At 46.8% G+C, this 15,878-nt stretch overlaps 1 protein-coding gene across 2 annotated transcripts in view; it reads left to right on the top strand.

Moving 5' to 3' along the window:
• Positions 1 to 219: 219 nt before the first annotated feature.
• The window catches only part of RNF128 (ring finger protein 128), a 42,334-nt gene continuing 26,675 nt past the window's right edge, over positions 220 to 15,878 (top strand). Inside the window, exon 1 of one of the 2 annotated variants that reach the window (XM_087941149.1) lies at positions 220 to 1,192. In XM_087941149.1, the coding sequence (XP_087797275.1) occupies positions 790 to 1,192 (403 nt within the window). In that variant the 5' untranslated portion in view covers positions 220 to 789. Of the gene's footprint in view, positions 1,193 to 12,841; positions 13,409 to 15,878 lie in introns of those variants that run through there. The other variant, XM_026702877.2, reaches the window with a different exon arrangement.

The raw sequence follows: 15,878 nt of genomic DNA on the forward strand, positions 1-15,878 counted from the left end.
TGAATTATTATTATTTTTTTAAAAAAGGCTTATTTAACACAGATGAATCTGTTGGCTTCTTAAAATGTCTCCAAAGCATTTGCACAAGACTATAACATTGGAGGTGTAGTCACATCAGGCTAGGAACCAGAGACAGGGAATTGTACTCCTGCACAACTGCTGGGTGAGCTTGGGCCAAGTCACACCTTCTCGGCTCTAGGAAGGAGGCAAGGACAAGCCACTTCCAAAATCTTGCCAACAAGACTGCAAAGATCAGTCCAGGCAGTCACTAGAAGTCAACAATGACTCGAAGGTAAATAAACTTCGATGAATTCTACCGGAAGAATTATGATTGGCTATTTCCCCTCAAATTCCCTCGCGTTTATTTAGATGGGAACATGTCCCCTTGCAGAGAAAGCCCCTTACTAATCTTTTTCCTAAAGGCAGCCGGTCTCACCTGTACCTGCCCGTGTAGAGAAAGGCGCTCAAAACGTCGGCGGAGCCCTTTCAGCCGGCATGTCTGTTTAAAAGCAGTTGTGTGGAAACAACAGAAGTGGGGTTGAAAATTAGCTGCCTGAGTTCCTGCCTTGGGGCTCTGGCATCAGGTCGTTTTATTCCTCTGAGATAAGCAAAGTGAGAACTGAGCTGACGCAACAACGTGCGAGATCTAATGACCAGGGAGGAGCGGTGTTGCTTACCTGCCGAAGGATTGTAATTTCAGATTAAACACAGAAGGGAAGCAGGAGGCTCTTGGCAATTGAATGCTTTTCAACGCGTTTAGGGATCTTAATTTTTGAAGCCCCCCGAGCAATGAAGGGCAGGCGGAAACCCAGCCCTGCACGCTTTCTGATTCTTGCCGGCCTCTTCAGCGCCGTCCAGGCTCTTCCCAACAAAGCCAACGTGACTTTGGTCTACTTTAACACTTTCAACCAGTCCTCGACAAACGACAGGTGCGAATGCGGCGTGTTCGGCGTGCATTCTCCCGTGGCGGAGGCTCGAGGGCTGGTGGTGCTGTCCAATTCTTCCGAACTCCAAGCCTGCATGTGGGACACGCATTTCTCCCCCGCGGTGTCGCCCTGGATTGCCCTCGTCGCGAGAGGCAACTGCACCTTCACGGAGAAGATTAAGCGAGCAGCTAAACTGGGCGCATCGGCCGTGGTCATCTATAACTACGCAAAGTACGGCAACAGTTCAATCCACATGGCACACCCCGGTAAGCGTTAACCGTTGGGCCTGGGTGCTTTTTAACAGTCGTCAGATATGAAAACCATGTGAGGGTTTTTGTCTTTTGAGAGTGGATTTTGACCTTTGAATCTCCACTTTGAGGCAGAATTCTGCCAGAAGCTTCTGGGTGGTACAGTGTGTGTGTTTTTGTGTGTGTGTGTGTGTGTGTGTAGGGAGAGGGACAGGCTATATAACCTTATCCTCTTCTGCTTTGGAGATAATTTCTAGTTTTATCAGATTAGAGTAGAATTACAGGCATCCTGTGTTTATTCATCAGTTGGTTTTATTATGCCAGCCAGAACGCTAATTGGGGAAAGATTTTTTACACTCAGTGGGACTTGCACCCCCAAAATAAACAGACGATTAAAAAAAACCACAGGTGATGATACCTGTGGGAATCTTTTAGGTGAGACGGGCAGTTAGAAATGTAATTTTTTTTTAAAAAAAAAGGATAGCAAGGGCTTGGGTTGAAAAAATCAGTGATGAAACTCAATGGGCTTATTTATTAGTAGAGTCGCAGCATTCTGAAATATCGGCTTAGTGCGTGTGTGCCCGTTTTCCCTTGCTACCTTTCAAAAGTCTGGTTGAAGGTGATGCCCAAGGAGGAGCATGCAAAGATGAATTTAAAAAAAAACCTCAGATAAGGCACATAAATGTGCATTCACAGAAGGAACTAACGAGGACTGAATAAGCAGTTTGCCATCTGGTTTCTCCTGCAATTCCTGTGTCACAAAAGAGATAGCATGCTTTTGAATTCTCTTCATAAACACCGTTAGTGCAAAGTATGCGCTTTCTTTACCCAATGTGTAGAGAACTGCACCCAATGCTAACAGCAGCCATCTTTGTTTTCTGGTGACTTAACTCCTCGTAAGTACGTTGTAAGTTTCCCCTGCCCTCCCTCCCTCCCTCCCTCCCTCTCTTATTTCTTCATAAGCCAAACCAAAGGAAAATCTGCACCACTGATGTATCTCTGGCTGAGATGCGTTGCGTCGATAGAGGGTTTTGACTGGGGTGGCTGTTTAGCAGAAGCATAATTTTAATCATTTCCACTGCTGAAGCAGAGTAAAAGTTGGAAAGAGGAAGGGGCTTTGAGAGGAATAGACCAAAGACCCTTGTTCTAACGATGAGCAGCCTTCTATTTTGAACATACACTCGGAAGGATGCAGTGTTTTGTTGTTGTTGTTGTTGTTGTTTAAATGTCTGGTCCACAGATCTGAGGCACACAAAGAACTGGCTTAACTGAGGGCCCATTGCATGCACATTGACGTTCTGCAATAGGGAATCTACCCTGAAAAGTTATCCAAAAATTAAAATTGCCAGTTCTCTCCCAAGAGAAGCAAGTACCCCTGGAGTTTTGGTATCCCAGTGAATTTCCTTGGTTGTCTTTCTGGAGGGAGGTGAGGGTGTACAAATATTTCTGCTAAATTCTGCGATCAAATGCACAAGGCCAAAATGGCAGACAGGAATGCTTATGGGGCCGTTTTCTTTTTGGTGGTAGTGGCCGATAACTTGCCTGGCCGCCTATCTCAGTTTCTGCCTGATTTAGTGACCTGAAGTTAATTATTGACACGTGAACAGCTTTCAGTTCCCCTTGTGGTGTTGCTGAATGCAGAACTTTAAAGTAAGAATCCAGGGGTTCTCGTGTCAAGAGATGCTTTTATTTTGAATGAACCCAATAAGTCTTGAAGACATTTGGAAGAGAGAAGAGAGAATTCTTTCTTGGCCAAGTGTGATCGGACACACAGAGAATTTATCTTGGTGCAAACGCTCTCAGTGCACATAAAAGAAAAGACACATGAGTCAAGAATCATAAGGTGCAACACTTAATAATAGTCATAGGGCACAATAAGCAATCCAATCGTCTAGGAAATTTAATCCAGTGCCTGAACTTTGGTCTGTGTTTTTGGTTCCTATGTGATATTTCCCCACCTTATATTATAGGGAGTGGCACGTGGCAGTCTGTGAGAGTCTGAAATCTTGAGTCTGGCAGCCCTTTTTAGATAGCCGATTTGATTAAGCTTTTGCAAGTGGCGCCTCGTTTCATCTGAGGCAAGGAGTATCCGAAACCTGGTCTAAAGTGGGATGAGTAGGATAGAAGGGGAAGCGACAGGGTGGTTGTGTGGATTACACAGGAGATTACAAGTATTTAACAATCGTAATGTGTGGAAAACCCATTGGGTTTGTCGAATCCTTCTGGGATGGCTTGTAATCTTTTACCTTCAGCAACCTCTTGCTCAGTTGGGCTAGTCAAATTTCACTATCCCAAACAGCTCAAGCGGGTAGTCCTCGACCTACAACCACAGGGGGGCCCCGGTATTGATATTGCTATGTGAGACGTTTGTTAAGTGAGTTTTGCCCTGCATTACGACTTTTCTCGCCACATTTGTTAACTTAGTCACACAGTCGTTCAGTCAATCTGACTTTGCTCGTCAGAAGTTTGCAAAAGGACATCATGTGACACCCCCCCCCCCCCCCAGGACACTATAACCGTCATAAAGATGCGCCAGTTGCCAAGCATCCGAATGTAAATCACCCGACTCTGGGGATGCTGCAACAGTCATAGGTGTGGAAAACGGTCCTAAGTCATTTTTTTTCAGTCCTGATGTAACTTCAGACGGTCACTAAACGAAGTGCATTTTGTAATCTCTAGAAGGTCGAACACTGAAGTTTTTTTTTTGTCCTTGTTTCGAGTCCTGATGTCAAACCTCGATCCATTGATTGCTTTGCACACATTAGTTCCACGTGGAATTCAGAGAGCCGCCACGGCTGACAGATTGCGATATGAATCTCATTGGAGGCCGAAATATGAGGAAAAAAATAATAATCTAGTTTTCAGAGGTCTGTGATGATGCTGTTGGTAAAAGTGAGAGTTAAACAAGACCCCCTTGTTTAGGAAACCCAAGGTTGATTCCCACGTTAGCAGCATCGTTCTTCTGGGGTTGCTAATGAGAAGAACCTCATTTCAGATTGAGTTCCGTAGGCAAATTCAGTCCTGTCACCCAGGGCCTAGGAAAGTGCAACTTCCATACCTGGCATGGTTCGCAGCTTATTAAGAACACCTTTGAGTGGCTCGAGCTGTAAGATGTAGATAGCAGCCAAGAGCATCCCGTTGTTCTGTTGTTGTTTTTTTAATAGGTTCTCCCTAGGAATCAATTTGCTTCTATTGATCAGTCTATTGATCTTGTTGGGGGCGAGTGGTTCAGTCTTCTGACTGCCTGGATTAATTCCATCAGTTGAGCATCTCTTTGGCAAATAGGTCAGAGCAAATGCACAGAGTAAAACCTATGGAAAATCGATTTGATGGGATGCATTCTGGGTAAAATCTGGAAGCGCGTGCATATAGTATCCATGACGGTTCTGTAGGTTTTCTATAAAACACTGTTGTTTCTGTGTCCGTGATGGTTTTCACCGTGACGCCAAGGAGGTGGATTTTTATCTGCAAATAGGGGCACACACATGACTTCACGGGATGCCAGTATCTTCAGGGCTGGCCTAAACAATGCTTTCTCGATTCTTAAATCCTGAATATCCTCCCTTTAATCGAGATTCCTGGATGACACTCTCATCAATGAGATCCATGGGAAAAGAATCATCCGATCCCATCAAGACCTCCTCAATCGCTTCCATCCACCATCCGCCTTCGCTTTCCTATCCCTAGCACAAGTCAATTCCCTCAATGTCATGATAACACTGCACAATGGACACACAAACGCCACATTATGGAATAAATGGACCTTTATTTTTAAGCTCAGTCTCGAAACAATCAGGACAGAGAAATGTTGGCATGCTAATCTTCCCGAGGCACTCCTATCACGGATTTTAAAGAAGCTGTTTTGGAACGACAAAATCATCTGGTTTATAGATCACAATGTGAACCCTGTACCAATTCAGTCATTTCAAGCATCTGATGTTATGAAGCAAGCTGCAACTCATAACAACCAAAATGCCTTTTACTAAAACTGGTTGGTTAGAAAAGGGGGCTACTAAACCTTCTCCTGATTTTCCTCTGCTTATGTGTCCAGGTTTGTGCTGGTCTCTGGTTGCAATAAAGATGTGATTTGATATATATCCAGGTTAGCACAGGCAATCGTCACACAGTACATTTATGAATATTATATAAACTGCCTTACTGCTTGTGACCGGAATGCTGTGGAAAATCAGATATGCCAAGCATAAAGAAAGCTAGTTTTTGATCAGGAGGGATTCTGTAACCAATTCATTCTGAGAATCTGCCCCGTGTCTTCGGAAATGATAGAGACATGAAAAGAGCCTGTTCTAAATTCACTGGGTTTATAGTAGAAACCAACTTAATGGAACCGTAGAAATCCAAGGCACTCTTCTTGATCTATCCTGGAACAATAGTGCCCCCAGCTGGCCAGCTTTTAATTGTGCACACCAAGCCAAATGCCCACATTCCAAAATCCTCCTGCCTGTAATCACACAAATTAGCTCCCTACCAGAAACTGCATTGTTCTTTTTTCAGTCTCCTGTGTTATTCAGCAAATGACAAGAGAATCGAGGAAGCAGTTCGCTTCCCTAGTTTTTCTTCCCTTCTTTGCACTTTCAGTTCTCTCCGTGTTTTTTTTTTTTCTGGTTCTCTTTTTCAGTTCCTAGCTGTTCTATTAACGTTCTTACCCATCTGCTTGCAGTCTCTGGCTTGCTATTATACCTGAATAGGAATATTTCTTAGGGTGCAAGCCGTTGTAAAATGCAATGGTCATACAAATCGCACATCAGAGCAACGACGGAATAAAGAACCTTTTATTTTAGCTGATTCAAGGAACTGGATGCTGGAGTAATAAAATAGCTGAGTGGTACCAAAACACCCACAACTGGTACAGAAGGACATGAGAACCATCCCAAGTTGCCAGGTGCAAAAAGTTTGAAGTGTCATCCCTGGAATACAACAAGCAAATTGTGAGTCTGGTGTTTAGCTGTTGTTTTTATGTTCCCCATTAGAGTGAATTCACAATATGGGTAGTCCTCAACAACGATCATAATTGAGCCCCCAAACGGATGTTGCTAAGTGAGAAATTAGTGAAGCGAGTTTGGCCAAATTTTACAACTTTCCTCACCGCGTTCCGTTAAGCGAATCAGGGCAGCTGTTAAATTAGGAACATGGTTGTTAAGTGAATCTGGTTTCCTCGTTGACTTTGCTTATCAGAAGGTCACCCAAAAAAAGGGGAGGCTCACATAATCGTAGGACACTGCGACCGTCATAAATGTGAGTCAGTTGCCAAGCGTCCAAATGTAAATCATGTGTCCATCAGGATGCTAAAACTGTCCTAAGTCCCCTTTTTCCCCACCAGTGCCGTTGTAACTTTGAACGGTCACTAAATGAACCATTATAAGTCGAGGACTGCCTGTAGAAAAACTGTGTCAAGAAAGGTCGTAAAACGGAGCAAAACTTAACTTCACAACCATCTCGCTCGGCAGCAGAAATTTCCACCTCGATTGTGCTTGCGAGCCAAGGATTTGCCTGTATTCGTTCTATTAATTGTGTTCTAGGTTTTCAGATAGAAATTAATGTTTAATATTTCCTGAATAATGCACTCTGGCCTGGTGCTTTTGGACCATCGTCATGGGTCACCTGACATTGCACACTGCTAGCTCCCCATGTTCTGGGTTCCAAAGTGCAGCTTGATTCCAGGTAAACAAAACATTTTTAGCCGTGTCAGTCAGAATCACCCTGGCTTCCTATCAGTCATGCAACACCATCAAATATGTCTGAAAATACACCGTATAAAAACAGTTATCCAATACCTAACTGACCAAATCTTAAAACAGGTTGAGACCTGGTTAAGTATTTAGCTGAGAAACCATCAGAAACTTCCAGAACGGCACACACCAAACGGGAAGTTACAGATACATATCAGAAGGTGGCAATGATGCAGTTTTTGTATTGCCAAGAAAACTAGGTGGATAATCTTCGTGTGTGTGTGTGTGTGTGTGTGTGTGTGGTCAGTATCTCTGCACAGCTCTTTCTTCACCTTCCAGCCTTCCAGTACAGCCTTAGCTCTAAGCAAGGTGACTCATTAAGCCATTGGAATGAAGGCCGTCAATATTAAGAATTTCATACTTTGATCTAAAGAACAGCCTTGCTGTTCCCCATTTTCATTTAAAGAGCTCTTATTGGGTGGATCTCCTGTTGTGCCATGTCTATATTCGTTGTTTGTATAACCCAACGTTGACCTGTCTAGACACATTTTCCCTGTTGGCGGTTTTATCAGTAGCTTGATGCTTCTGAACTATGTTTTTGGATCACATTGTTGGAAGAAATATCCTCCCGGGTTCAGTTCCAAGCGGGGAAAAAGACACTGGAAACAGAGGAGGCTGTTTGGAAGGTTTAATGGTGGACAGGACCACGTGGCCTGGAGCTCCAAAGGAGGATGATCACGTGCTCCAAGGTGAAGGAAAAGAGAAGGAAGAAGAAGACCGAGGTGCTGAGAGTACCTGGGTTTTATAAGCTTTGTTGGGATTTGAACTGGAGCTTGTATTCTGATTGGTTGTCAGACTCCCATGGGGCAACTCTGTAGGCTGTCCTGAGTTCCAGGCTTGGTTGAGCCTTGCTGGATGAGGATGCACTGAAAAGGGCTTTTGGCAATTGCTATAGCTTTACCTGGAGATCTTTGGTATGTAAAGTATTCTGGCCCAGGCCTTAATGGCCCACCCATTAACAAAGGTGGGGGTGAGCTTCTGCTTCTGAGGTGAGTTTCTGCTCTTGAGTTTCTGCTCTTTTTAGGGGAAATATTCTGCCTTTTTAATATTTCCTAGAATATTTCGATTTTCTAGGAGAGGTGCGGGTGCCCACTTCCTACAACATGAAAAACCCCAGATCTCCAATCTTGTGTAATCAGCCCCCTTAAAGAAGGGAGGGAAATTCCTTTTTTCTGATTCATTCCCAGCAAAAAGAAAGTCAGACAAACTCTAGGAAAGGCCCTGCCGAATGATATAACAATATTTCTGCCTGAACATGCCTGGGCGCTTTCCTTTCCATTGTTTTCTTCTGGTCTACAAAGAATCTGATGATAACCGGTGCCTATTTGCGTGCAGCGCGACTGCGGTTTAACTTGCATCCTGGGTAGAATTGATTCTTTGTTCCTTCCCTAAGAGATTGACACTGCAAAGTTTGGGAAAGGAACAGAAGAAAGGGAGGGGGGAAAAAACAGGATAAAACAAAGGTTGCAGGAAGGTAAGGATGCCACGTGCATCTCATGAATAGCCTCCCATATTACACTAAAGCTGCGGTTTCGTTGAATCGGCTCTGGAGCATGTCAGAGACATACGGTTGACATAAGATCAAACCAAGCCATATGTCCTTTTGACATGAGGACTTGAACTCCCACGTGTGATTTCCCAAGTCCTCAGCTCAATCCTAAATAGATTGAGGTGGTATATTTTGAAATCATCCAGTCTATTTGGCGCTGGGGAGAAAGAGGTTTAAATCTGGGACTTTCACCATGAAATGTTTAATGTGTTGCTCCATACCGATTGCTCTCAGCTGACACAATTAGTGAGTAAATGACAAGGTTTAAAACCAGCTTGGAAACCCCCCCACGAACCCAAAAACCCTGCCCGAAACAGATGAAAAAATGTGTCCTCTTTTCTCCTGTCTTCTCGTTCACTTTCTCTGTAGCTCACGAAATGCTGTCTTGTCTGCAGAGGGGAAAAGACTGGAACCATTAATATGCACCTAATACTAATTTTTCCTCCCAGCTAATTCATTATTTGAAAAGCACATTTTTATTACCTGGCTAATAGGGTCTGACATTGTTCGACTCTACCCTGCTCAAGGAAAATTACACAGATCAAAATCTTTATTTAACTTCTTGAAAAGTCAAACAACTCCAGAGCAAACTCTCCCAGATGAGGGTTCTTGAGATGTTGAAATCTCTGGCAGTTGTTTTTAGGACACTGAGACCTTGTGTTTATGGTGGGCGGGGGTTGGGGTGGGGATTATGTTTTTAATGTATTTGATGTGGTTTTTCATTCCTTCTTGAGGGGAATTTACGCATTTTACAGAGGTGACATTTTGGTTTTCAGCATTTTAGGACCTGGAAAATTAAGTCTTCATTTTTTTCCCCCTCTCCCATTATTATTACTATTACATTGTTATGGTAGCTACGATTGCACCAAATTTACAGGTTACTGACTTGCATTGTAAAAGGCAAAGCCTTTGCTGTGTGATGCAGAATTTCTTGTATCTGATAAATTGATGAATGGAAACTAGAAATAAACTGCCAGGAGCTTCTTTGTTACCATTTCTTAGAAAAGGAATGGATTTGTTAAAAGGATGAATCATACTTTCCAAAGCCCGGCATCTACCAGATGTCTAAATCTACGACTCCATCAGTTATAATCTTCTGAGTAGATAATCTGACCACATCTGGAGCAGGCCAGCTTGAGAGATGTTGATCTAGACCAGTGTCAACTGTGGCAACTTTTAAGAGATGTGAACTTCAACTCCCAGAATGCATACTGGCCTGGATAGCTATGTACATATAGCACAATAGGTACTTTATTAGTAGCAACACAGTGTACGTTATTGAACGAGGCAATTGTTTCCGTCTAAAATGGCAGCCGATGAGTTCCAGCAAGCTGCCTTCCATCCGGTTCTTGTCCGGGTTTGCTCATTTCAGCAAGGGGGAGCTTGTTTTCCCAAGTTCTCATCTTCTCCAACCCTAATTGAGAACCTTTGGTGACAGAATGTCGACATCCTGGCCCAATTATTCGTAATTTGGAGTGCAGAGCAAAGCCCCAATATTCTCGCTTAATCAAACAGCGCCATCTCTCTGACCTAATTAACTGAGGCTCCCATGTTTTCTTTGAAGCACCAGGAGATAGGCCATGCCTCCATGACACATCTCAACGTAGCCCATGTCCTTATCTCCTTCTCAGAAGGAGGAGGAGAGGGAAAAGAAGAAGAAAGATGAAGAAGAAAGGAGGAGAAGGAGGAGGAAAACAAGAAGAAAGGAAGAGGAGAAAGGAGAGGAGGAGGAGGAGGAGAAAAAGGGAGGAGAAGGAGAAGAATAATTCTATGAATTATTCTTTAATGGAAGCTTTAATGACCCGTATGTTAAGGAGGAAAGCCCACTCCAGACTTCAGGCCGGGGGCGCTGCTAAATTAGCAAAGGCAGCTTTATGGACAGAGCTTAGAATGGCCTAGATTAGTTCTCTGCAAATACAATTCACAACTGAACTGAATGTTATCAAATGGAATTTCCCTGCCCCATTTTTTCCAACACCATGAATGATTTTTGTTTCCAGAGTGAAGGTCCCACCCTTGTCCTCTTACCTCCTTTGAAGATAGCTAAACTCTCTCTTTCAGATGTATTCGTAATGGCAGGGCATTACTCACAATTCCCATCTTCCACGTATTGGAGCCTTTTCTTTATTTCATTTTTTCCCCCAGTAAGTTTTCAGAACCTCTCGGTTTTGTACTCCGATAAAAACACTGCATGTGTAGTCCTGGATTTGTGACATTTGTTTAACAACCGTTTGAAGTTATGACCGCATTAGAAAAAGCAACTTATGACTGGCTCTCTCACACTTACATCTATCACAACAGTTCCATGGTTACACAATCAAAATTTGGGAGCTCTGGCAACCTGCACGCATTTATGATGGTTGCAGCACCCTGGAGGGAGGGGGTTTTCACGTGATTTACAACAAAAAAAGGGTCATACAATTAGGTGCCACTCAATAACTGCATCACTTCATGACTGAAGTTTCATTCCCAATGGCGGTTGTAAGTTGAGGGTGATCGTCCTTTTGAGATCGACAAGATGGATTTTGAATTTTTTTAATTGTAAATTTCAATCATTCCTTTCCAGAGGTCTTGGCCATTGTCCAAATTTTATAGAAAGGCATTTCGATAGAGAATATCCGTCACTCAGGTTTGGACTGTGGAGTCCTCAGGTTTTTCCGTGCTCGGTTGTTTGCTGGCAGATTTTTCATTCCTTGATTAGGTAACGCCATCGATGCAAGTGAGTGGTTTGCTCCCTGTTTATATTATACAGCAGCTTGCCCTGCTGGAGTTGGTGTGGTTTTTTCTTTAGTACTGCAGTTCCTTAATTAGAGCATAGTTTTTTTGCTTCTTTATTTGTCTGGTGTCAATCCCTGCTTATCCGGCTGTTGGTTGCCAGAGATTGTGCATTACCAATAAAGGAGAATATCTGTAGCTCAGAGTTGAAATGAGGGGTCATTTGAGCTTTCTGAGCTTGTTTTCTTCCATGACCCATCTAGGTAACACCATCCGTGTTGGAAGAAAGTGGGGTGCATGGAGAGGAGGAGGAGGAAGAGGACTGTGGGATCTTTGGTGTTCTCTGAGCTTGCTTGTTTCCTGGTAGACCAGGGGTGGTATTCTACCGGTTCGGCCCAATTCTGCTGAGATGCTAGTGGTGATGAACAACGGAGACCAGTTCTTCGTGCCGCTCTGCTGTTGGGCCTACCTGTCCACCCGGGCTTCCATACTCACTTTTATCCTCTGCTTTTGAAGCACAGCTGCTTTGCACGGCATAGGAGAGTGCCACGCCACAGCTGCTGAAGCGACTGGGAGACTGCGGGCTTGCAGGAGACGAGTTGGAACACCTCTACGCCTGTGCAAAGTGTGCCTTCGGCACATGCACACACGCAAAAGTGCGCCCACCAAGCCACACCCACCGAACCAGTGGTAAAACTTTTTGAATCCCACCACTGTGGTAGACGTTTCCTGACCCAAACTAGGCAACGTCATCAGTGAGAGAGAGAGAGTCCGCGTCCCAGGCCTTCAACAAGGAGCAAGCCCTGACAAGCTTTACCTAGGCAAGTAACGAAACCTCTTCCAGCAAACCCAGATGCTCGGAAAGCCACCAGCTAGAGGGAGTTCTCGACTTGCGGCCACAAGTCGAACCCCACATTTCTGTTGTCGAGTGAGACAATCTTATTGAGCTTCGCTCCATTTTACAAACCTTTCTTGCCTCAGTTGTTAAGTGAATCGCTGCAGCTGATAAGTTAGTACGTGAATGTGGCTTGTGCCACCGTCACAAAGACCAGTCGATTGCCAAGAGGCTGAATTTTGACGACGTCACCACGGGGGGATGCTACAATGGTCGTAACTGTAAAAAACAGTCCTAAGTCATCGAGCATCATACAGTAGAATAACAAGAGTTGGAAGGGACTTTGGAGGTCATCTAGTCCAACCCCCTGTTCGAGCAGGAGAGTCTACTCCAAATATTAGCCTCTTATCTAGGATCGAACTCACAGGCTCCTGATTGTGAGGCAAGAGCTCCACCTCTAGACTACCGCCGTTAAGACGTGGAAACAGTCACTAAACGAACCTGTTACCAAACCAGGGACTACTTGTTCTTCTGGCCAAAGAGACTACTACTCCCAAAATCTTAGCACAGGCGCCCAGGTGAAGCGCACCTCAGCCACGGGAGGGAGGCAGTGGGCGTGTCCTCCAAGCACCGCCCATTCCACGCAGGAACCGCCCCCCCCTTCTGCTCGGCTGCCTGAAGCGACGGTCGGGGAGAGAAAGGTGGGCGTGTCCTCCGAGCGCCGCCCCTTCCGCCCGCGAGCTCAGGGGTTGCCTGTGGCGACGGTCTCTTGCGGGAGAGGGGAGGGAGTGGGCGTGTCCTCCAAGCGCCGCCCCCTCCTTCCCGCCCGCGTGCGCGCCCGCTCCGCGGCGGCAGAGGCTGCCTGAGGCGACGGTCGCCGGGGTCGGTCGGTGGGAAGCGGGCGATGCGGCGATCCGGGTCGGCTCGGGCTTCTTCTTCGTCGTCGTCGTCGTCGTCGTTGGGGGCCCCGCTGCTGGCCGCCCTGCTGGGGCTTCTGACGCTGGGGCCCCTCGGCCTCGGCCCGCGTCCGGCGGGCGCCCAGTCGGTGTGGACGGCTTGGCTGAACGTGTCGTGGCGGCTGCCGGGCAGCAACGTGTCGGCGTGGAACGCGGACGAAGGCGGCCTCTTCGGGCAGGACTCGCCGGTGCGGCCGGCCGCCGGGCTGGTGGTGGCCCCGGACGCCCGCGAGGGGCTGAACGCCTGCAGCCCGCGGAGCAACTTCTCCGGGGCGCCCGCGCACCAGCCCTGGGTGGCCCTGGTGCAGCGCGGCGGGGGCTGCATGTTCAGCGTCAAGATCAACGCCGCCGCCCGGCTCCGAGCCCAGGCCGTGGCCGTCTTCAACTACGACGGCGCCGCCGGGCCCGAGGTGCAGACCATGACCCACCCGGGTGAGTGGCGCCCCGATGGGCCCCGCTGGGGAGGATGGGCCTGGGGACTCCGGGGGTATCTGGGGGGGAGAGTTGAAGAAGAGCCCAGATCCACCTTGTCTTTCCTGCTGGGGAGGATGGGGCTTTGGGGAGGGAGCCGGTGGGGGGCTCTCCCTGGGCCCGGCTGGGGAGGATGGGCCAGGGGACTCCGTGGGTATTGGGGGGGAGAGTTGAAGAAGAGCCCAGATCCACCTTGTCTTTCCTGCTGGGGAGGATGGGGCTTGGACTTTGGGGATGAGTCAGTGGGGGCTCTCCTCTGGGCCCCGCTGGGGAGGATGGGGCTTGGGACTCTAGGGATAATGGGGGGGAGAGTGAAGAAGAGCCCAGATCCACTTTGTCTCTCCTTTCCTGCTGGGGAGGATGGGGCTTTGGAAGGGGAGCCGGTCGGGGGGCTCTCCCCTGGGCCCCGCTGGGGAGGATGGGGCTTGGGACTCTAGGGATAATTGGAGGGGTTAGGTAGGTCTCAGATCCACCTTTTGCCTTCCTCGTCCTTATCTCTCCTTTCCTGCCGGGGAGGATGGGGCTTTGGGGAGGGGAGCCAGTGGGGGCTCTCCCCTTGGCCCCGCTGGGGAGGATGGGGCGGGGGACTCCAGGGATAATGGGAGGGGCGGGAAGGTCTAAGATCCATCTTTGCCTTGCTCATCCCAGACTGAGGCTTTCCCTGCTGGGGATGATGGGGCTTTGGGGTGGGGTGCTCTTTCTCTTTCTCCCCGAAGGCCCTTGGCATCGCCTTGGCCCCGCTGGGGAGGATGGGGCTTGGGACTCCACGGGTACTGAGAGGGTAATGGGAGGGGAGCCAGGAAAGTCATGGCTCCACCGTTTTTCCTTGCTCGTCCTTATCCGTTTTTTTCCTGTTGGGGATGATGGGGCTTGAGGTTTTGGGGGACAGTCGTTGGGGTCTCTCTGTCCCCAACCCCGAAGGGGCTTCTTCCCAAAGCTCCTCAGCTTCACCTTGGCCCCATTCATCCTTATCTGTCCTGCTGGGGATGATGGGGTTGCGGGAGCTGGGGGGGGAATGTCTCTCTCCGAAGCCCCTCGGCTTCACCTTGGCCTCGCTGGGGATGATGGGGCTTGGAGCACAGCGGATGGGTTGCCTTCTTCCCTGGCGCTGAGGGTTTTTCCTCTTTTTGAAGCCTCTCAGGTCCACCTTTGTCCTGCTCATCCCTGACTGGGAGGCTTTTTGCTGGGAATGATGGGGTTTGGGACTCCGGGATGACCATGGGGGGCTCTTGGAGGGCATCTAGGAGGCTTTAGAAGGCCAGAGCGGAAGACTTGGACACATCAGGAACGCAGGCATGGTGTGACTTGAGTTCCTTGCGGTCTTTTTGTTTAAATGTACATTTATTAAAAGTTCCTTCCTCCTCCCATAAGATAAAAGACACAAACTAAAGAAATGGCAAGAAAATAAAAAGAAACTAAAGATTATATAAGTGACGTCCAATTTTCTTCCCAAAGATCTCACTGTCTTTCCTTCCTCTTAGATTTTTATACAAATAATACAATCCCCCTCTCATCCATTTCTGTTTTAATCTTCAGATCCATAAATCATCATATTCTTTCTTTGTTCTTTCAGCAAAAAAGTCCACAATGTTTCCAGTCTTTCAAAAAAAAAGAATATTTTTTTTTTTTGGTGTTTGATCTTTGACTATACAGAACAGTTTTGTCATTTGCAAATTCTTTCAATTTTCACTATGGGTTCCCCCCACTGTGAGGACTTTCCATACCCTCCTTCCTTCCTTCCTTCCTCTTCTTTCTTCTTCCCTTCTTTCCCTTCTTCTCCTTCCCTAACTTCTACCTTCTTCCCCTCCTCCGATACCTTTATTTTTTTCCCCTAACCAAACAACCCAAAAAGGAAACTTTTTTTTTTTTAAAGGCTATAAACCCAGAAGGACAAGAATCCATAGCCCCGATTTAACCACGGATTCTCTACTATCCTCAGCAAGATTGTTAAAAATATCCCAGAATCTCGGCTCCTTGTGGCTTTTTTGTATATTTCCACCCAAGTACTTCAGGGTGAGGGGGGGTAGGGGGCTTAGGGGCCTGTCTGTTCTGGATCTCCCCATTGGATGACATCATAATTCACATTCTAGGCTTTCTCTTCCATAGTGGGGATGGGCAAAGGTGTGGTTAGATCACAGAGAGCCTTCTTTGCTGATCCACAGGTATTTGGACTTAAGAGGAATCCAGCACGTTTAAAAGACATCTTCAGTTCCTACCAAAGCAGACGTTAGTACAAATAGCTTGGAGGCCAAAATTTTGCCCGATGATTGATTCTGATGACAAGTTTTCAAAACAATCACTGTCTCTCTTCACAATACCAACCTGCACCTTCTGAGCAATACAGCCTCCTCTAATCTCTCTCGTCTATCCCGGTGACTCTAGTCCTGAGCATTTAGACCGGAGGCTCTTCCAACTTGGCAAGTTTAAGACT

This window comes from Pseudonaja textilis, chromosome 12 (genome assembly GCF_049901715.1).
Source record: "Pseudonaja textilis isolate UNSWEBS1 chromosome 12, rPseTex1.2, whole genome shotgun sequence".
In the NCBI taxonomy this organism is placed as follows: domain Eukaryota; kingdom Metazoa; phylum Chordata; class Lepidosauria; order Squamata; family Elapidae; genus Pseudonaja; species Pseudonaja textilis.